Here is a 20,702-nt window from a genome sequence, read left to right on the forward strand (position 1 = left end):
CATTAGTCATTCCCCGTGTCTCAGCGAGGGACACCTGTTGAATGCGGCCGGGTGGGTAGCTACGTTGAGAGGGCGGAGCTACGACGTAAAGCCCATATTTGGGCTGCCCCACCTCTTCGAATTAACGCCATCTGTTCCACTTTGCGTCGCTGAAATCCGAGCTGCTGTAAGTATTGTGTTACTCACAATTACCTTTTCCAACAGCGATATCTGCTTTTGCGTTGCCAGGCATTGCACTTTAGTTGTGGGTGTTATGTTATTGTTTTATTTTGAATAGCATTAGCATTTGAAATGTCTAATTCGGATGACTGTTGCTCATAATCCATTAGGCCTTTTTCTACAGTATGCTGTAAATCCCCGACATTCATAACTAGGTAAATGGACACGCAAAATACAACTCGAGGGTAGATTAGTGTGAACAACATGTTTTATTCCAGGCTTCAATAGGCTGTGCGCCTAGAAAATATGACGTCTCAAACCATTTAAAACATGAAAGGGCAGATAAAGTCAGAGCGAAAGGACATGTGGTGTGATATATTACCGTGGAGTCGACATGTTGTGCGTATGTTATTGAATAGGCTACGATGGAAGAATACATTACACGGAAGTGACGTGACTCATCGAGCACGCACGCAGCTCTTTTACTATTGGCCTAAAACGTGCGGAGCTTTTCATTTAAATGTCTGGGCGGTGCCGTTTGTCCACGTCCGAGTGCCTTAGTAAATAAACATTGTTACCGGTTAGGGGATTTTTTGCATTTATTTGTTATGCACTGTGGACATATCGTAAACAATGGTTTGATCCGAATCTCTTTTTATTTTGCAGAGACGAGAAGGAAGTAGCGAGGCAAGAGATGGTAACCATGAGGATTCGGACAGAATACATGAAGAAATTTAAAGATCCCAAATGGGAATCCTACTCCAAGTGTTATGAGGAGTTGTTCAGGTACCGGATGGCCCGGAGGCTTCTAGAGCACAGCCACAACCCTTGGTTCTGGAGCGGATCCGACACCGACTCCGATGTTAGCGAAAGCCCTACGCAGTCGAACAAAAAACCCACAGAAACTGTAACCGCAGGAGACCGACCAGATGCTGAAGAATATGAACAATGTAGGGAAGACGGTAGAGTCCGGCAGGGGAGGCACAGGGTAACTCTTCCGGGTAGCACAGAAACGGTACCAAAGATTCAACTTCCAGAAGAGGTTGAGGATGCGTCTCATACGACCTCTGCTGCCAACGGTAACTATAAGCGCCAATCAACTTCTGTAACGTATAAAACCGTATTGTGTTTAGCAAACGTCATGTTTGTGAAAGGAAAAAAAAGTTGCATGCCTCATTTTCCAATGATGTCCCCGACAACTCGACAATACTGCCTACTCAGCCCTTCCCCGACCCCCTTCTACCCCCTGTTCTCTCAAGGAGGCCAACGTGAGGGTGTGGCCGAGTTAAGGCCCCAAGTGGAGGAGGAGAGCGAGGAGCAGAGGGCCAACAGTAGATGTAGTAATCAACCACCAACTCTTGCAAAGCAACCTGACCAAGGTATCCAAATGCTGAACGACTTACCGCACCTAGCTCTCATGTACTCATCAAAGGCTAAGAGTGAAACAGTCTCTGTGTATATGGACGCCGCCCCTTGGACCAGAATCAAAGGACCTTGATTTTTACATAAAGACTGAGGTCAAATGTCTTTATAAGACAATTTTATCTAAAGTGACATTACACTGTAGAACATCAAGGACAGTTGTAAGCAGTGAAGGAAATAGATAGTTTTGGAAGCCATATAGACATCATGGCCAACAGTGAACATTCACTATGCTAAATTGGGCTTGTGTAAAACACGGACGATTTGAATGAACGTGTCAATAGATCAAGCATGTTTGAAGAGTCGGTGATAATTCCAATACAAACATTCCTTTAAAATGTCGACGGTAACACGTGTCAACACACTACTTGACATTTCCTTTTTGTATTATTTTTGCTTCCAGAAAGAGTTTCCCGCCACCCAGAGCGGGTGAAGACCGCCTCCAGGTCTACTAAAGCACCTCAGCTTGTTAAGAGAGTGAGGTCTGCGCCGAAGCACAGGCCTCGGGACGAGAGCATGGAGGGCCGGCATCCCTTTGCCCTGTACGGGCAGGGGGAGCGGGCTGCCGACATGGCTGCCAAGAGGACTCATAATGTGGGTCCTGCGGCCTCCACTGGGGAGGTGAGCTCGCACTCTCTCACCTTCCACAGCACTTTCTACTTTCTTCCCTCATCGTCGTGTGTGTGTGTGTGTGTGTGTGTGTGTGTGTGTGTGTGTGTGTGTGTGTGTGTGTGTGTGTGTGTGTGTGTGTGTGTGTGTGTGTGTGTGTGTGTGTGTGTGTGTGTGTGTGTGTGTGTGCGTGCTTGCGTTTGTTATTTATTACCATGCCACCTAATACGAATGTAGCCAAGTCATGTAGCAGCATGGACCCTTTGGATAAAAGCTTCCACCAAATCACATAAATGATTGATATGTATTTATATTCAAGATTTGATGTGTTCACATGCCTCCCTCTCATTGTCAGATCCATGAGTCAGCACTACGAGCCAAGACCAGGCGGGATGTAGAGCGTCTTCTCCAGACCCAGCGAGTCGAGCACCGAAGAGCGAAATCTGCTGACCTGGACAAGAAAAGAACCGGGCCAGAACAGCCGGAGTTCAACCCCTGGCTGACGGAGTACATGAGATGCTTCTCCGCCCGTGCACGGTAGAACAAATGGATGGACCAACAGTGTGGTCCCCAAAGACTAAAACACACACGCACACACAGACACAGACACACGTACACCAGCATCCTTTGTAGATTTACAGGTTGTGTCTATATTAGAAAAATATAAATTGTTATTGAATTGCGGTTTTAATGTTCTTAGCGTTTGCACAGTGTGTCTGTCAGACTGCACATCATGTAGGTATTTTTAGTCTTTGTTTCGTTAGTAGAGTAGTTTAGATAAGATCAAAAGCTTTTCATTCGGGATATCGTGGTTGTGGATGATGGTTTTCTATTTCTGTATATTACAACACACATAATGTATTTTAATCAATGGTTAAGAACAAAAATGGTTTTCCTCCTGTTATTGTACAGAATGAAATGTATTTGGTTTGAGATTTCTTTTTTTGTGACCTGAATAATAGTGTTTGTATAGTTAATATAATGTGTTACACAATTCTTTTCAACCAAGTAATTTGATGTGAAAAGAGGCATTCCATGAGCGCTGATATAGGGTTTCAACAGCTTTGGGACTTTTAACTATACATGCATCACTCCGCTTTACAGATGTTTATAATTATCATTAATTAATCCAACAATCGTGAACTGTAAACTCATTGGCATCACACATGCTACCAAGAGACTGTCAACATTCTCTAATTTCACTGGTTTCACAATAAATGGAAACCTACAGATAAATGTACATGATACATTCTAGATACATAGTAGCTGGCCTACAATAACTGTAGACCTACACAAAGTAGCAAGCTAGTGTGCAGGAAAATGTTTGTGTTGCTTGGCAACAGTCCAGTCCCAGTCGAGTTGCAGAACGTTTTGTGCTGGCGGAGCCGAACAAATGATTAAACAAACAAATCCTAATCTGTGTCGCTTATAAATGTTATCACAAATACACGTCCAGAGTGATTATCCTCGTCACTTGGCGTGCAGGCCTCTGACTGCCAACAGACCTCCGTCTCATTTGTTATGGCTTAAATGACTTTTGTGTTATGGACACAGAATTGTGAATGGTGTGTACTGTACATATTATGGGTGGGTGTAGGCTTGTTTCTGGGATATTCACGTGGTTGAACCAAGAAGCCGGACTCGTCTTTAAACTGGACTATTACAGACTCTACTTCACAGCATTACCAAGACAAGCATGGAACACAACTATTAGGCAACAATCCAAACAAATCACTTATGTTAATAACCTTTTTATCCTAAAATACCATGGCTGTAATCTACATTTGCAAATGGTCAGCCTTAATAAAATATTGCCAACTGAGTGAGCTTTATAATAAACACCACCTAGATTGACACTTTACCAATGGAGGGTCAATGATGCATCTATCAAACGTTGGATTTGGGCTCTTCATGTAGTTGACATTTATGATTTGCAGTCACTTATTTCAAAAAGATATTTTATTATACACAATAAATAAAATCCATGTGATTGACGGCAGATAAAACATACATACACATCAAGTAAAAGGGTCTGAGAATCCCAGCTGGAAATCAAACCATAACAGTAAAAGTGGTCCAATTTCATAAGCACTATTTTCCAAATACATTTTTGCTTTGGAGAGTCCGTGTGATTTAAGATAATCAATACTACCAAAATAATTGGCTACATCGTTAAAATATACCAGATGGGAGTGACCCGTTAGCATTAGGAAATAACGAGAACACACTAAGATTAACAAAAATAAAAGGACTTTACACCAGTTTAAATGGGTATATAAAAGGAGTTAGTGACTCAAAAGTAATTTTTGAAATAAAGAAAGACTCTCACATTTAATACACTTTAAATCTTCAAATATTTAAAATGCAGAAAGGTGAACCCAGGCGCATGCTGGAGCAGATGGACGATAATATGGCAGCAAGTTCGGAAATTTAGGCTTCACACAATATCCTTTCTGTATTTTTTAGGTCACCATGAACGGACACTAAGACAATGTGATCGTTATTTAAATGATATTGAATGTTGACAGCTCGGAGTGATCAAGGGAAACGATACAAATCTGCTCCCACTGGCACCACGAATATACTTTTTTTTTTTTTACAACCGACAGGTTAACTGACTTTCATGGCAGACTGTTATTATTTATGAAACTTTATTTACATCCACATTGACCGTCTTTTCTTGCCTTGTCGAGGCTGCCAAAATTATATATTTTTCCCCAGAGAGGACGTTTTACATAACGATGAGGCCTTAAACGATGATAATATAAACATGAAGTCAATATACACGTTTTTTTTTCTATACATAAGTCGTAATGGAATACTTTGATATATTCTGTTTGATAAAACATGCGTCAACCTCTTTTTACAGACTCAATGTACATTTTGCAAGACGCATTGAGGTGGGTGGAGAATGAACGAGAAAGGTAGGAGTAATGGTGATATTAAGAGCAGAACAAATCATGGTAGCCAATTAACTAAGAGGAAGGAAGCAGGGACGCTCATTAACATGTAGGGGAAGCGGAATTGATGGGAAAAGCATAACAGAAAGACAATAAAAAGGGAAAAGGGATGGTGACCAATGGTTTGAGAGTAGACCGTTGGACAGATTGCAAGTAGACAAGACGGTAGGAATCCTTGCGTGAACAGGATAGAATTTCAACAAGAGGAGTTTTCCTGAAGAAGCTTCGGCACATACTTTAGCATACATCGGTAGGATGAAAAAAGATAAGAAAAGATAGATTGGAAAGTTAATAGATTAAGATTCATAGCGATAGAGCTTAAGTAACGATTTTGTTTGGTACGTAGGTAGGCGAATGGCTAAACAGGAAGGAGAGTTTAGGAATGGAGATAGATATGGATACAAACAACCTTGAAGAAGACTGGTGTTTGTTTGCAGAAGAGACAGTTGGAAAAGATTGGCATATGCATATTGGTAGGACTCAGAGAACATACCAGTAAGATTAGAGTGACAGTAAGAGAAATAAGGTAGATAGAATCCATTTGCGAGAAGAGGAAGGTTAGCCCTTGGTTGATAACAGCAGTTGAGGAAGGGACAAATCCACAGTTTTTCATTGATACACTTCCTAATTAATGGGTTGGGCTTTATTAAATAGCTTGGTGGATGGGCTGAGTCAAGGTTGATAGAAACCACTGTCAAGTACTGATCCTTGATTTTGAATTTTTGAATTAAAATCCACCACTACAAGGACTTACCTAGTACAAAACGGACCAAAGAGGATTCCTCGTCCCCTTCAGCTCCTTCTATGCCGACCAGTGCCTAACCCGGGATGACTACATAATGAAGTGCGGTTTAAAAAAATCAATAACATAACAGACAACAAATGCACTCCTCATAATGTCCATGTGTTGTGTTTCCATGCATATAATATCACATCACTTTGAGAAAATCTACATAGCTAATTCGACCACTTTTTATAATGAACATGCTCATGTAACTATGGCTATAATGAGAGCAATGCAGGCCCATGGTAATGAAGCAATGTGTATAAACGGTACAGCAAGAAGCAACATCCAAACGCTTGCCTTTCGTTGTACCTCCATTTCACTCACGCCCACTCTAAAACGACAATTAGGACTTTTTGAGGCCAGGGGTTAGGGTTCCAGACAAGGGCATGGTATAATTAAGTCTTTTCAATGCTCAGGAGATGGCGAATGGTTAAAAAGGTAAAAGAAAAAAGTCACAAGAATAGTAACCTCAAATCGTAATTTTTTTCTCAGGCCGTTCTTCTTTTTCTTCTTCCACTGGTCTTTTTCCAACCTAAATAAAAGTATGTACATTTAAAACCACACCTGTGTCCAAACACCCATACCAACAGTTGGCATTCTGTTTGTGACGATCAATAATCAATTGTCAACTACAGCCATAAAACCCAGCCTGCTGCCACCCAAGCTGGTCAATGATCATGAAACAGATAACAATTCCCAGATCTCATCGCCTCAAGGTGTGTTCGAGATGCCTCGTACACCACCCAAATAAGTTGCAAATGGGAAGTCTCCGAGCTTTCTTGCGACATCCAATCGTGGCACGCCCCTGTTCGGTCGTATCCACTCAGGGTCCTGAGAGTCCAGCAAGTTCAGCGAGGTTGACAACTCGACAAACAAAAGTGGCTGCGCCCGTAATGAGATATATTTTCTTTTGTATTTGTACCACGTTGGTCTGTTCTTCCCCCAACTTGTCCTGTAGCGATGCCCACAAAATCAAACGGGAACGCTACAAGTGCTAAAAGCCCGCAACTCGTGTGTGTGTGTGTGTGTGTGGTGTACGACGCATCTCGAACACACCCGTGATCCCACAAACATACTCCCTAGTGTGTGGTTGTGTTGCCCCACCTGGTGGATGCAGCGGCGGGGCCCACTAACAGCTGCAGTCCTGGCCCCCCTGGGGTTGGCCGCGGCGGGGGGAGCGCAGCTGTCGCAGTGCCGCGTCGCCGTACTGGATCCCGGATCCCATTCGCTCGGGATCCAGCTCCCCTGGAAATGAAGACACAACCAAAACCTGAATGAAGCCCAGGGGGTGGGATTGGATGTGCTAGGCCCAAAAACACGTGTGTCAGAACACAGTTCATGCAGGCCGCCTAAATGTAAATGGATCAAAACGATACACATTCCTGGCCGTTCATATTTGAACTATGACCATTTACCAAACAATTCTGTTTGGTAAGTAGGCGGGCGAATGGCTAAGCAGGAAGAAGAGTGTAAGAATGGAGATAGACATTGAGAACAGCAACAACGATGTAGACTGTTTGTGTTTGAAGAAAGAGAGGCAATTTGGAAAAGATGGTATATGCATATTGGTAGAGGACTCAAGAGAACGATACCAGTAGGATGTGTGTGTGTCTGTGTGTAAAATATACACACAATAATACTCCTAAAAAGGCAGCTAAACCAGTCTTAAGACACATTGGTTCCTAGGAGACTGCAACGCCCACACTGAGTGAGAAATGGTTATGCGCTAGGATGAACAACCATGCTGCTCCACTGGCGGACATTCAGCCTGTGCCCCCCCCCCCCCCCCCCCCCAATGGAAATCTAATCATTGATCCCTATCAATGATTTCTTCAGAATGGACTCTGTATCATGGAAGTATTACTGTGTATCATCTTGTGTCAGACTATGACAGCAGAGGAGAGCAATACAAGTTGCAGGGTGATACACAGGTCAGGTTGTGTTCAGCATTTGTACCTGACTCAATTTTGTTGAGGATTTTCCTTGCACACTGTATAAAAGCCTCCTCAACGTTCTCCCCCGTCAGAGCGCTTGTCTCAAGGAACATCAATTCTGGAAAAGAACCACAAACACACAAATGTTATGATCAAACATACACTGTTCCTGTATGAGCTACTACGCGCACGGGCCCAATCATTTATTCATATGGGGGACTTTTTTTTTTTGCCATCACACAGATAAAGAGGAGTCGGATCCGAACCGTTTTCCTGTGCGAAGCGCGATGCCTCCAGGAACGTGACCTCTCTGTCAGCCTCCAGGTCTTTCTTGTTGCCACAGAGGATAATGACGATGTTTTGACTGGCCAACATCCGGGCATCGCTTAACCATGTGGTTAGAGCGTTGTATGTCTCACGACTGGGAGAGAGGCGAAGGGATGGTTTAATAAAGGAACAATTAAATAAAAAGGAGTGCTGTAATGGATTTAGATGACTCACCTGGTAATATCGTACACCAGTAGGGCTCCGGCTGCTCCTCTGTAGTAGCTTCTCGTGACAGACCTGATAAACAGTATAAATATTTAAATAGAAAGAACAGACAGACAGACTTCAGTTTTGCAATAATAGTAGCTATATATATTTGATGCAAATATATTTTTGTCTGCATCATTTTTGTCTAAGCTGATATTAAAAAATTCTCATGATCATTAAAACGTTTTTGTTTCCTTTCCTTTTATTTTACAGCTTAAAGAATAGTTTATATTACAAAATAATTGAATCGGGTACCTGAACCTCTCCTGGCCAGCCGTGTCCCAGATTTGTAGTTTGACCATTTTGTTGACTACACTGATTATCTTGGAGCCAAACTCCACTCCGATGGTATGATTCGACTCATCTTTAACTGGAAATAGAACAAATTGTCATTAGGCTAAGAAGATCCCAAGACCAACAGCTTGCATCGTTTAAGGTGTGCAAGACCCCGATTGGTTGACCTGTCTACAATGTACAATCTTTGTACTTGGTAAGTACTACAAGTAAAATATTTTGGTTAATTTGTAGTACACAGAGGCAAGTAATACAAGATAAGAGAAATACTGATCATTTGTGTTGCATAATGTGTTCTTAAAATAAACTTTATTTCCCTTATTGCAAACATAACCAAGGAAATGGCCCATGAATTAACTTGCCACTCACAGATAGTATTTGTCTACCCAGCCTGACCTCAACCCGCCTCTTCCCAAATGAAAGCTTCAAACACTGATATTTAAGGTAAAGAAAATGATGGTAAATTGAATCCTATTGAGAAAATTTTCTACCAAAAGCATAAGGGCAAGCCTGACTTATTCTTGGTCATAATGGAAGTCTACATCCCAGCATACGTTCTACACATAGACATACATGCCCCATTTTAGAGAAATTAATTTGTCATACAAAACATTGCCAGTGTTGGCTGTTGCATTGGAGACGTAAGATGTAACATCACTATTTTGAGTTCTTTGAATAACAACATATTTAGAGTTGTACGTAGTACTTATGTATTTCAGACTTACATCTCTTCTCTATGAACTGGTGCAGCAGGCAGGATTTGCCTGTCCCAGCATTCCCAATTACCAAGAACTTAAACAGGAAATCTGAAGAGGGAACATGAAGTGTTATAAGTTGCGTTATGAGTAACCGAATGTTGTACAGAATCAGGAATTTGATTGAACAATGCCAGCTATTGAAGTGTGCCCTATCATCAGTGAAGTGTTTTGCTTCTCGAAGTTTAGAAAGAAAAACACGGAAGTCTTTAATAATATATTACTACGAACATAGTACGCTGGCAAGGGAGGCGTTATAAACTTGCAAAACAAGCATCAATCGCGACAAAGAATACGAAAATGTTTCGCCAAACCACAATGTTAGATACAAAACAAACAAAACTATTGATTCCTTCCAAAGTAAGGTTACCTACGGAACAATCCATTTGATACCTCCATCCACACCATTATGATCACATCATCTCAATTTCGACAAACGAATGAAGTAGGCAAATCTCTCTTGTATTAAGGTTCATCTCTCAAGTCTTCCAATTCCAGAAAATGTCAGAAAAACAATAATGTTTCAATAGATATAGCAATTAGCAGACTGACAGCTGCTAGCTTTAAGCCCCGGCTAGCTGTCAATAAGGTGTAGCAAGGAAAACCTTGTGGATACACCTGCTCCATCCCTTTGCCCCTCGATGGAGAATAATGGATCATTAATCAACGAGGCTCTTACCGTAAGTCTCTGACATAGCCAGGGTGGCGTTATCACACAAAAATTTATTTTCTCAGAACAAGTTCAGGGAATAGAGGAAAGAGACACTGACAAATGGGTGTAATGGGACGATAGGTTGGACCAGGGTTACAACTACGGATTTGCTAGATTGTCCTTCCGAGGTTCCGTAGTTTTGCTTTTCAACGTAAAGGCCTCTTCCATAAAATAACAAATGTTTTTCATCGACTATGTTTTGTTGGACTCTCATAGTTCTTCGAAAACTAGGCCAAATATTTAACAAGTTAAATATAATTTCGAAAATAGACTTTTAGTGGCTTCACTAAATAATTAGAATTCTTATATTTTACTTTCACTGATGAGTTAATATCGCAACACTTTGACGTACCCTACAACGATCCTAAACCCTCTAGATTGAATATTATTTTCATGTCTCTCGTCTGAAATAAAAAGCTGTTGCCTCGCAGGGCTAACTAGATTAAATATTAACCCAAAAGCCTCTTCTTTCCTTATTTTATTTTTACAATTCGGACAAATTACTCTGCCAAATGTGTGGGTTCAGTAGACACTTGAAAACACAACGTCAGGTTTTCTTGCATCTGAATGTAAATGTATAAGAAACCCTGTGTTTATGTGGATTTGGTGGCAGGGCCTTGAAGCGGAATGACTGGTTCTACACCTGAACGCATCACAACACTGCACTCCCACGCCGATGTGGCCCAAGGCGGCCCTCTGCAGTCTGCACAGAGTCAGTGTTGTTACCGCCAAGTTCTCCATCCAGATTCTTGCCATTTTTGTTTCTCTTCGCTTGATGCTGGAACTGTCCACCCAGCTCCGTCCAGTCTGCTCACAGTCCCTCAAACTCTTCAGAAAGCACCTGAAGAAGAGATTTTCTGGGGAGAAGAACTGAAGCACCTGCCTACATCTTTTAATGGATGTCTGTTATTACGATAGATAATATAGTCCTAGATTTGATCTCACTTAACCCTCTCTGTTAAGGCACTTAACCATCTCTGTTGATAATAGGATGAGTCTGTTTGGAAGGGGGGCCGGGGGGCAGTGGAGCCCCCCCAACACACACACACACACACACACACACACACACACACACACACACACACACACACACACACACACACACACACACACACACACACACACACACACACACACACACACACACACACACACACACACACAATATTCACCTTTATGTCTACAATTCATATTATATCATGTGTGTTGTGCATATTTGCCAGTTAAATGTTCATTAAATATATATACATATAAATTGAACTCGACACGCCCACAAGCCGCCCGCAAGTACCCTCTGGTCGGCATCTCGTCACATCAGATTCAAACATGGCCACTGTGCTGCCCGTCAGACCGTCCTGTGATAGCAGCCCTGCAACTCCAGGAGTGCCATGTATCAAGGTAATGGTGCCTCGACGGAATCCATAACAACCTTATCCAAGTGTGGGAACATTGAGAAATGTGTGCAACGTTAATCCGGGTTATAGAGCAAGCCAGCGGGCATCGATAGCTAACTAATTCATGTGTGTGAATTGGTAGCTACGCTAGCGCTCCTCCTTTGTTTCCAATTCATGTCTAATAGTGTAAGGTTAGCCTAGTGTCCCTTGTGTTTACTGCGATGTGAATTGTTGGTTAGTTTGTTTTAAGAAAATGTAACCTTAAAGATAAATGCACGGTGGATTGGCTTGGATTTCCCCGTGGAAAGCTAATGTTGGTAACGCTAATGTTATACTAACATTAAATATCCAGTATGGATTAGTATGGTCGGTTTACATTACTTACATTTAACTTTTTGGTCCAGCAGAAAATATGACCTGAACTAGATTTGAAAGTTGCACAACATTGCATAGTTTATTTATTTGTGCAATATAGATTGCAGTATTCGTTTGCTGCGAGGAGTTGGGATCTGTGTACGTTTAATTCATTTGTGACAAAAAGTGGCAAAGTATAACATTTAAGAAATCTCTTAGAGTCAAATGTGCAGAGTATCTAAATAATATTTTAACAAATGTTATTTTCTAACAAGTGTTGTCACGATAACCTAGAGTAGACCAGAGTAGAAGTAAGCCATTGCCATAGACTTGCATTTAATATCTTTTGAAAGTTAGGGATAGATATATTTCCCAAGGATGGTGCGGGGTATGTTTCAGACTTTGGGTTTCAGACATCGATGGAAACAAGTATCTTGGAGTAAAATAGACCCCTACGCTATACTCCCCCTTTCTAATAATATTTAATTCACATCAATGGGAAGCCCTCCCATTAAACCTATCATGGTGAAATAATCAATGACAAGTTGGTGATGGTAAACTATACTGTGTGTGCATATAGCCGTGCGGACTAGTATTTATATTTTTTTGTCCTGCTGGTTTTTCCTCTCAGGAGGATGTTATTGAGGAGGTGTCCAATGATGGAAGCCAACCACCCAAAAGGAGAAGAATGGGTTCTGGGGATAGCTCCAGAAGCTGTGACACCTCCAGCCAGGAGCCTGGGTGGGTAGAGATGTAGGACAGGCCATATAAGACATATTCAGGCCAATAACTAATCTATGCAGTTAATTATTTATTTATTAGTAGAACATATTTATTAAGTATTATTGGTTATAGTAGAAGAAGAAAACAATTATTATTATTAATAAAGCCCCATCGGTCGTCAATGCTGATGGAAACTAATTCAAATATTGTTAGTCATAAAATCACATGCTAAAACTGATGTTGCAACTTTAACGAATATATGAATAATATTCAGCCTATATTTCCCTGTTGCTGAATGGAAAACAATGAAGCGTTGGCGAGGGAATCCTCACAGTTATAGCTTTCCCTCTGTCCCCACAGACCCACATATTTTCCAGCAGAGAACCTGACAGAGTACAAGTGGCCTGCAGACGACATGGGGGAGTACTACATGCTCCAGGAGCAGGTCAGCGAGTACCTGGGGGTCACGTCGTTCAAGAGGAAGTACCCCGGTGAGCGCGATGATCCCCTCTAGAGTATCGTACCATATTCCACCAGGGTCCCTATTGTAATGCTTAATGTCAATGAGATGAACCGGGAAAAAAGTATTCAAACATGCAATACATACAAAGCCCCTTTTAATTAATTTCACACTTCTATTGGAAGGGAAATAAAAGTGTGTGTGTGTGTGTGTGTGTGTGTGTGTGTGTGTGTGTGTGTGTGTGTGTGTGTGTGTGTGTGTGTGTGTGTGTGTGTGTGTGTGTGTGTGTGTGTGTGTGTGTGTGTGTGTGTGTGTGTGTATACTGCATACTGAAAACTGCTTTTCTCTGCCTGTGTAACCGTTGCCTCCTGTTTAGACCTGGAGAGGAGAGACTTGTCCCACAAAGAAAAGCTTTGCCTGCGAGAACAGAATGTCATCACTGAGACGCAGTGCACCTTGGGTATGACGCATCTTAATAACTTCTGCGTCATGCATTTACATTATTTTATGGAGGTAGCAATCTGAAACTGTGTGTGTGTTCTGCAGGTCTAACCGCACTTCGTAGCGACGAGGTGATAGACCTGATGATCAAGGAGTACCCCATCAAACACTCAGAGTATTCCGTTATTCTGCAGGAGAGAGAGAGGCAGCGGATAGCCAAAGAGTACTCTGTACGTATACTGGGAGAGTGTTTGTCTTGACCAAAAAAATCGTCATAATGTCATGTCTGATATGATAGTAAATAGTAAAAGAACGGCCACATTATTTGGGTTTTGTTTCCTTGAAAAAAGTCTCTGGGCCATACCATTTGTATTTATTAGTAGGAGCGCTGAGCTAAGCATGTGTTAGAGTTCGGGAGGGTGAATATATGTTTTAATTACTATTAATAACATATTTTCTCCCATCGCTCTTCTCAGCAAATGCAGCAGCAGAATCCCCAGAAGGTGGAAGCCAGCAAGGTCCCGGAGTACATTAAGAAGGCAGCCAAGAAGGCAGCCGAGTTCAACAGCAACTTCAACAGGGAGCGCATGGAGGAGAGAAGAGCCTACTTTGACCTCCAAACACATGTATGTTAGCACAGACATATTGTTACTATCCTACAAACTTCAATACATTAACTCATGGGAATGCCATTTGTGGTAGACGTAAATTTCCAAATACCAGGAAAGAAGCAACTTATAGCATCTTTGGTTGCGTCATCAACAACGATTTGTTCTGTAGCAACCTTGTGTTGTTGTCCCAGGTCATCCAGGTGCCCCAGGGAAGGTTCAAGGTGTTGGCCCCGGAGCTCACCAGGGCTGGGCCCTATCCTGTGGCCCTCATTCCCGGCCAGTTTCAGGAATACTACAAGAGGTACAAACCCAATTGTTCACCTGTGAGGTTGAATGCCTCCACCACTTACCTTTACTGCCAACGTGTCCTTGTATAGTGATGCATGGAAATGGGTACTCATGGGTAATTGGTAATTCTTCGGCTTGCAGGTACTCTCCCAACGAGCTGCGGTACCTGCCGCTGAACACGGCCCTTTTCGAACCTCCCCTGGACCCGGAACTCCCGGCTCTGGACTCGGAACCTGATTCAGATGACGCTGAAGACGGCAAAGATGTCAAGAAGAACAAGAATGCATCCGTAAGATATATGTCCAGCTGGCCCCTGGAGGGCGAGAAGGCCACTCCAGGGGTAGAGTATAGCGTTGCAGTGTAATGTGGTGAATTATTGCACTCTTGTCTTCAAATAGCTTGGTTATTCTGTCACGATTTAGAAAAAGCTTTGATCCAAAGTGACTTTTAAGGCTTTTTTTCGTTATCATGGTGTTATGACGGAGCATGTCTGGGTTGGGTGTTTTGCTGAAGAACAATGGAGGTAGACATTGGGGTACCCCTTTGGATGGTATCCCAACCCCCTAACCGCCTCTCTGTCCGGCCCGCTCCCTTCATGCCCCCATTTATGTGTTTCTTTATTCACTCCTTGGCTCCCCTCCGTCTCCAGGACAGTTCTTCGGGTAACACCTCCGACGTGGAGAGTCAGGAGGGAGGAGCAGCGCCGGCACACAAGGGCAAGGGCAAGGACCGGACCACCACACCGGGCAAGGAGGGGACCCCGCGGCACCCCCACAAAGCATCCGCGACCACGCCCGTGTACAAGGTAGAGGACAAACCCACCTGAACTCTGCTCTCCTTCAACAGCAGCCGCACTTTTATTAGCCCCGCCTCCTCTTCCTCCTTGTAGTACTTCCTCTAGTCCCTTTCTCCGTCACCCCCATCCCCTCCTCGCGTCCTTCCCTCTGTCCTCTGGTTACTATGGTTCCCAGCAGCACTTTCTACTGAGGTCACACACGCACCCTCGTGTGCACAACCACGTACTCAAGTGGTTGCCATGCGACGGGTTTCAAACTGTAAGCAATAAGAACCACTAAGAGGAACAGTCGCCGTTTTTTCGCGGATCACTTTTCCCCCACCCCGCTTTTCGTGTGTGTGTGTGTGTGTGTGTGTGTGTGTGTGTGTGTGTGTGTGTGTGTGTGTGTGTGTGTGTGTGTGTGTGTGTGTGTGTGTGTGTGTGTGTGTGTGTGTGTGTGTGTGTGTGTGGGGTCAATGGATACACCTAGAGGAATATACACATATGGCTGCTATTTTTTGGTTTAAGAAAATATATTCTTTTTTCTTTTTTTAATGACGCTAACGTTGTTTATACCTATGTGAGATATCTAAAGTTTTGAGTCAGTTTTAATGTTTATGCCTAAATTTGCCTAATTTGAATATGTATGTTGGCATACATATGATATACTTTGTGTTCTCAACAGTAACGTGCTGTTGTAAATTATCAGAGCAATGTTTGTTGTGGGCCTTACTTTGTGCTTATCTTGGGTGAGATGAGGAAACACGGGCCTTGTTCACACGGCTACAATTCAACTCTGTTCTAGTTCACTCAGCCCAGTCAAAGTGAACTGCTCTGACAAACTACCATTAATTGAAACTACGTTTTTCGTTTCAAATATCGCCCGACAGCCCATGTTTTGAAGTGTAAACAACAAAATATAGTGTTCGGTTGGGTGTTAATTATTTATGTTATCCAAAGAATTGGTATTTCTTCATAACCCTTTCCCGGAAAGACATAATCTTTCAGATCGAGGTTAGTGGTGTGAACAAGGTTCTGTTTACCAGTTGGATCTGAAAAGGGGTTACTAGGTCAGCTTTCATGATGTTTGGGCTTCTCCTCCTATTAGAAGTGAGCTCAGGTTTTAGGGCATAGCGAAACCTATAACTTCTGTTACTTCATTGCATAGCGTTGAACTACAATATAAATATTGAATAAAGTTGAGGACTTTGAGTTGATGGAGCAATATGCCTGCAACCATACTTGACAGGGCAAATGAACAGGTATTGATCTGTATGCAAACCCCTGGACCTTTTTTTTATTTGATTTATTTTTATTAAAAAATGTTATGTTCTTGAGAAATTTGTAGACAGGGATGCCAAAATAGGCAGTTTGACAAACATAATTTCCGTAGACTTTGTACATGCAATTGAAATTTGTTGAGTTTAATAGGTTAAAGCATATTGAAATGTTTCTGGCACCCCTCATTGTTTTTAAGGATGTGAGGGCATTTACTTGCTCAAGTGTATGAGGAAATATTTATTTTAGAAATTAAATATCTCACACAAATAGTTACCACAAAAAACTTTATATGAAGCATAGCATTGTTTGGAATTATTTTTGAGCGATCTTTTCAGTGTTTCTTGTTCAATAAATAGGTTGTGCAATTTCAATTGGTGGTCAAGTTAGACAATATTATTTAATGCAACTGGAGCATTGCATAGATGTAGCTCCACCAATTGCTACTTTGGGGCTTTCACACTTAAGTAGGACAATTATTTTGAATCTCTAAAATGTCTTAAACAATGGAGGTCAACATGGTTAATTTGAAAGAGATGAGAATGAGATAGTACCACTTAGACATGTCTGATTATAAAATTGAGCAGTCATCAGTGTTTTAAAATGGATGGATCGGCCTAAACTGCTCTCCGGCTTTCATTTTCCTCTCTTTCTCTCAGTTTAGCTGTCACCCGCTCTATTTACTCCCTTCCATGTCTGACAAAGTCAATACTGTACATGTGTGTTCAAGTTTCCTTTTCTTTCAGTCAGGGGACATTTTACTTAGAATGTCACAACATGTCAATAACGCTCGGTAAAAAAACCATATACTACAAAAAGTAGCACATATATTTTTGTAAGTTGCATGTTGAATTTTGTAAGACAACTGTAATTCATGAGAGGGGACGGGGCAATGATTTTTATCCTGGTTTTCTACTAACCAGAGTGCTTAGACAACGTTTATATGTGTGCAATACTCTGCGCTTCTGGGTACTTTTTACTCACTGAAAGCAATGCTACTTGGGGATAATAGAGTAAATCTGCCCCAAGATAAGTAAGGAGAACTGGCAAACAGTTTAAATAATTAGTTGAACATTTTGACTAGTTTTCATTATTGTTCTTGCCTCTTTTGGATTGAACTTGAAGCTTGACCACAGTATCTGTTTAAAAAATCACTGTTGTTGTTAGACCTGTTCCATTACCGATACCAGTATCGGAAATGCCACCAATACCAGTATTGGAAAGGCCTCCAATACCGCCTAAAAATGCAGTATATGGTATCGGCGAGTTCGCAAACCTGGCAAAGAACATTAAATTATCCGAGGTGGGAAGTCAGAAACGCATAATCTCCGACCTACGTTAATTATATAATGGTAATTATAAATGTAAAGAACAAGGTTAGTAGTATACAGCTGTTAAAATAAATAGATAACGTATATCCCCCAAATAAATATCTTACTCTGTATCATCTGATACTAAAGTATCGGAATTGGTATCACCAAGGAAGAAATGGTATAGAAAAATCTCTAGTTGTTGTCAGTGACCTATACACTAAACATATTTTTTTGTGTTGTGTATTTATTGTATCTACAATAGAGATATTTAAAGTAAAATAAGTAACTATAGATGGTTCTATGTTGACTGTGACTTCCTGATCTTAATGTCCCTTTACCCTCAGTTTGTCTTCTGTGTTGTGTTCTTTCCTATGCTTAATGCTGTCCTTCACGGTATATTCTGTAGGAAGGAACCTTTTTGAGATGTCTATCTAGCAGAGTTTCAATAAAAGTTAAAAAATGAGTGTATGGATATAGAAGTGGTAAATGTTTTTACAACAGCACATTTCTCTATCGATTTGAATTGTCTTTTTGATCTGATCTCTTTATTTGGTGGAATCATTGGAGAATAGAACCATGAGACTCTTGGGGTTGAATTCAAAATCTTGTGTTGCTACTGGTTCTTTATAAAATCCCCCTTTATTTAATTATAAAAAAGAAATGTAATTTGCATTATCTGCCCACCTACAAAAAGTCTTAAGCATTAAAGAAAAAGGACCTTTAAAAGTTAGCAGCACTGTATAACCACTGAATTGTAAATGCCAACAAGCTAGTTATTATTCTTCAGCCATATGTAATAACAATATAATTGAGCACTTTGTTTTATCATTATCCTTCAAATGAGCATTAGTAATCCATTATTTAGTCTCTAACTTTGTTTGTCAAATGCTTGTATTATTTTTATTTACCAAAAATGCTTATATTCTCATGATGTAATGTTGCTTTAACCTGTGATTGTGGAATGTATACATATGTGATTGGATTTTATAGCCTTATTCTGCCCTTGCAGCCTAAGGTCATTCCCAATGCTATTTGTGGCATTTGCCAGAAGGGTAAAGAGGCCAACAAGAGAGGCAAGCCAGAGGCTCTCATTCACTGCTCCCAATGTGATAACAGCGGTAAGTGTGAAGGGTAATTTTAAAGGATTGTTCCTGCCTCTGACATATCGAGGTAGTCATTCTAGCTAACACTAACTAAGCCTAAGCAGCCTTCAGGTGAACTACAGTCTCAAACCCACTGTAGTCTTTCATCTGATCCTTTGCAAGAAAACAATATAGCTTGAAGTGTGTGTGTGTGTGTCTGTGTGTGTGTGTGTGTGTGTGTGTTTGTGTGTGTGTGTGTTAATTTGTGATCACTCATCACCTTGCTGGGCCACAGGTCACCCGTCGTGCCTGGACATGAGCGAGGACCTGGTGTGCGTCATCCACACATACCGCTGGCAGTGCATGGAGTGCAAGACGTGCACTGTGTGCCAGCAGCCCCACCACGAGGACGAGATGATGTTCTGCGACCAGTGCGACCGAGGATACCACACGTTCTGCGTGGGCATGAACGCCATACCGCTGGGTACGTGCGCTAGATCACATGACCTGGATGACCATAATCCCTCGATGTGGATCATACTGATTCGTTATCTTTGAAGTGCAAAGATTGCATTCGAAGACCGGCCTCGTACAGTAATCCTGGACTCAAAGTAAACGTGTGTTTTGCTGTGTCCGTTCCTCCTCAGGTCTCTGGGTGTGCAAGCTATGTGAGAAAAACCCCATCACACCGAAGAAGAAGGGAGGACCCAAAACGCCCAAGAAGTCCAAATGATGGAGAGAACGGAACGCCAGCGTATTGGAGCCTGGTTATGTTTGTGACACACTGTCAGAGAGCGTCCCCTGGCGATTCTCCTCACTATTATTAGTCTACCAATCAGAGAGGTGTTTGCATTTAAAAATAAAGGCAATATTTTGTACTTGTTGCTTACTCTGCTATAACGACTTGACTTGATATATGTTTTGGTGCTAAATTTGTCTTGGTAACTTTTACATATTTTTGATAAAATATTTTACATACAAAATGACAGACAGGTCTACACTTTTTTTCCTTTTTCATGGCGCTGAAAATATCCTGTTTAAGCCATAGACAGTAAAGGGTCAGCCCTGTGTCAGCCAGCTGATATGTATCCATATGTGCAGACAGTACTTGCATGAATCTAGTGTCCTGTAGAGCTTAGCCAAATGTACACATTAAACAACTGTTGCTCATTATTTATTTTATTTATATATATATATATATATACACACACACAATCAATACAATTATTAACAATGTATGTATTTGCTGAGCAAATGTTTGATGGCTCTTTAAGATAATTCGGTCATGTTTTTAAGGTTCGCCCCATGCTGCCTCCAAGGGATACAATTATCACGTGTACTCTATGACAAACACTTTTCTCATCTTGTGTTGAAAGGTTGTTGGTGTTTCTTTTTTTGTATAACTTGCTGTTGAAAAAATATATCCTCTGTGAATTTTTTTACTTGATCCATCTTCGGGGAGAAACCTACTATTAAAAGCATCAACTGAAAAAAGTTATAGCTTATGTATTGGAAATCGAGGGTATTAACATGTTTAAGTATATTAACAGGTTTAGCTGTATATAGGCAGGAATAATGGACAATTGATCATTTTCTCAGTTTTTTGTTGTACTTCTATTTTAACATTTGTGGATTTTCTTTTTATAATGCAGTTTTTTAATTCAAAATTGTCCATTGATTTATGTTCAACCATGCCACGGACCCAGTTTGAATATGTTTGAAATAAAAATGCGAAAAACGACGTATTTTGTTCTTGGGCAATCAGATGGATAAACTTTGCGTAAAGTCATTCATGTTCCTAGAGGTCTGTGGTATAC

The 20,702-nt window shown here is 41.3% G+C and overlaps 3 protein-coding genes across 7 annotated transcripts; 2 read left to right on the top strand and 1 right to left on the bottom strand.

The window, feature by feature from the left end:
• The first annotated feature begins 10 nt into the window (after positions 1-10).
• Positions 11-3,606, top strand: ccsapb (centriole, cilia and spindle-associated protein b). Of its 3 annotated transcripts, none has more exons than XM_030376475.1 (5): positions 11-166; positions 826-1,238; positions 1,419-1,538; positions 1,985-2,202; positions 2,546-3,606. In XM_030376475.1, exons 2-5 carry the CDS (start codon positions 854-856, stop codon positions 2,729-2,731), a joined length of 909 nt encoding a protein of 302 aa, XP_030232335.1. In that variant the 5' UTR covers positions 11-166; positions 826-853; the 3' UTR covers positions 2,732-3,606. The 3 variants fall into 3 exon arrangements, with proteins under 3 accessions (XP_030232335.1, XP_030232337.1, XP_030232336.1); XM_030376477.1 differs by lacking the exon at positions 11-166 and adding an exon at positions 357-374; XM_030376476.1 differs by lacking the exon at positions 11-166 and adding an exon at positions 670-739.
• Positions 3,607-4,131: 525 nt separating this feature from the next.
• rab4a (RAB4a, member RAS oncogene family) lies at positions 4,132-10,288 on the bottom strand. 3 transcript variants are annotated; one of them, XM_030376485.1, is made up of 8 exons: positions 10,134-10,288; positions 9,425-9,505; positions 8,661-8,775; positions 8,373-8,435; positions 8,138-8,292; positions 7,894-7,989; positions 7,042-7,182; positions 4,132-6,469 (listed from the first exon to the last, which is right to left on the bottom strand). In XM_030376485.1, exons 1-7 carry the CDS (start codon positions 10,147-10,149, stop codon positions 7,067-7,069), a joined length of 642 nt encoding a protein of 213 aa, XP_030232345.1. In that variant the 5' UTR covers positions 10,150-10,288; the 3' UTR covers positions 4,132-6,469; positions 7,042-7,066. The 3 variants fall into 3 exon arrangements, with proteins under 3 accessions (XP_030232345.1, XP_030232343.1, XP_030232344.1); XM_030376483.1 differs by lacking the exon at positions 10,134-10,288 and adding an exon at positions 9,829-10,028; XM_030376484.1 differs by lacking the exons at positions 4,132-6,469; positions 10,134-10,288 and adding an exon at positions 9,829-10,031 and having other exon boundaries at positions 7,037-7,182.
• A 1,120-nt stretch (positions 10,289-11,408) lies between these two features.
• phf10 (PHD finger protein 10) lies at positions 11,409-20,614 on the top strand. Its single transcript, XM_030376470.1, has 12 exons — positions 11,409-11,564; positions 12,546-12,655; positions 12,998-13,128; positions 13,474-13,557; positions 13,644-13,768; positions 14,015-14,164; positions 14,341-14,450; positions 14,579-14,726; positions 15,087-15,242; positions 18,813-18,921; positions 19,181-19,369; positions 19,533-20,614. The coding sequence occupies exons 1-12, from the start codon at positions 11,493-11,495 to the stop codon at positions 19,616-19,618; spliced, it is 1,470 nt and encodes a 489-aa protein (XP_030232330.1). The 5' UTR covers positions 11,409-11,492; the 3' UTR covers positions 19,619-20,614.
• The last annotated feature ends 88 nt before the right edge of the window (positions 20,615-20,702 follow it).

This window comes from Gadus morhua, chromosome 14 (assembly GCF_902167405.1).
Source record: "Gadus morhua chromosome 14, gadMor3.0, whole genome shotgun sequence".
Classification (NCBI taxonomy): Eukaryota; Metazoa; Chordata; class Actinopteri; order Gadiformes; family Gadidae; genus Gadus; species Gadus morhua.

Excerpts from the sequence above, each read along its gene's own strand:
- rab4a (XM_030376483.1), bottom strand. The coding sequence starts at position 9,862 with ATGGTGTGGATGGAGGTATCAAATGGATTGTTCC. Across the intron at positions 8,293-8,372 it reads CTGGTGTACGATATTACCAG|TCGTGAGACATACAACGCTC; the intron begins GTGAGTCATCTA and ends CCTCTCTCCCAG. Across the intron at positions 7,183-7,893 it reads CCTCAACAAAATTGAGTCAG|GGGAGCTGGATCCCGAGCGA; the intron begins GTACAAATGCTG and ends CTTCATTTCCAG.
- phf10 (XM_030376470.1), top strand. The coding sequence starts at position 11,493 with ATGGCCACTGTGCTGCCCGTCAGACCGTCCTGTGATAGCAGCCCTGCA. Across the intron at positions 13,129-13,473 it reads GTTCAAGAGGAAGTACCCCG|ACCTGGAGAGGAGAGACTTG; the intron begins GTGAGCGCGATG and ends CCTCCTGTTTAG. Across the intron at positions 14,451-14,578 it reads TTTCAGGAATACTACAAGAG|GTACTCTCCCAACGAGCTGC; the intron begins GTACAAACCCAA and ends TTCGGCTTGCAG.
- ccsapb (XM_030376475.1), top strand. The coding sequence starts at position 854 with ATGGTAACCATGAGGATTCGGACAGAATACATGAAGAAATTTAAAGAT. Across the intron at positions 1,239-1,418 it reads TACGACCTCTGCTGCCAACG|GAGGCCAACGTGAGGGTGTG; the intron begins GTAACTATAAGC and ends TGTTCTCTCAAG. Across the intron at positions 2,203-2,545 it reads CTGCGGCCTCCACTGGGGAG|ATCCATGAGTCAGCACTACG; the intron begins GTGAGCTCGCAC and ends TCTCATTGTCAG.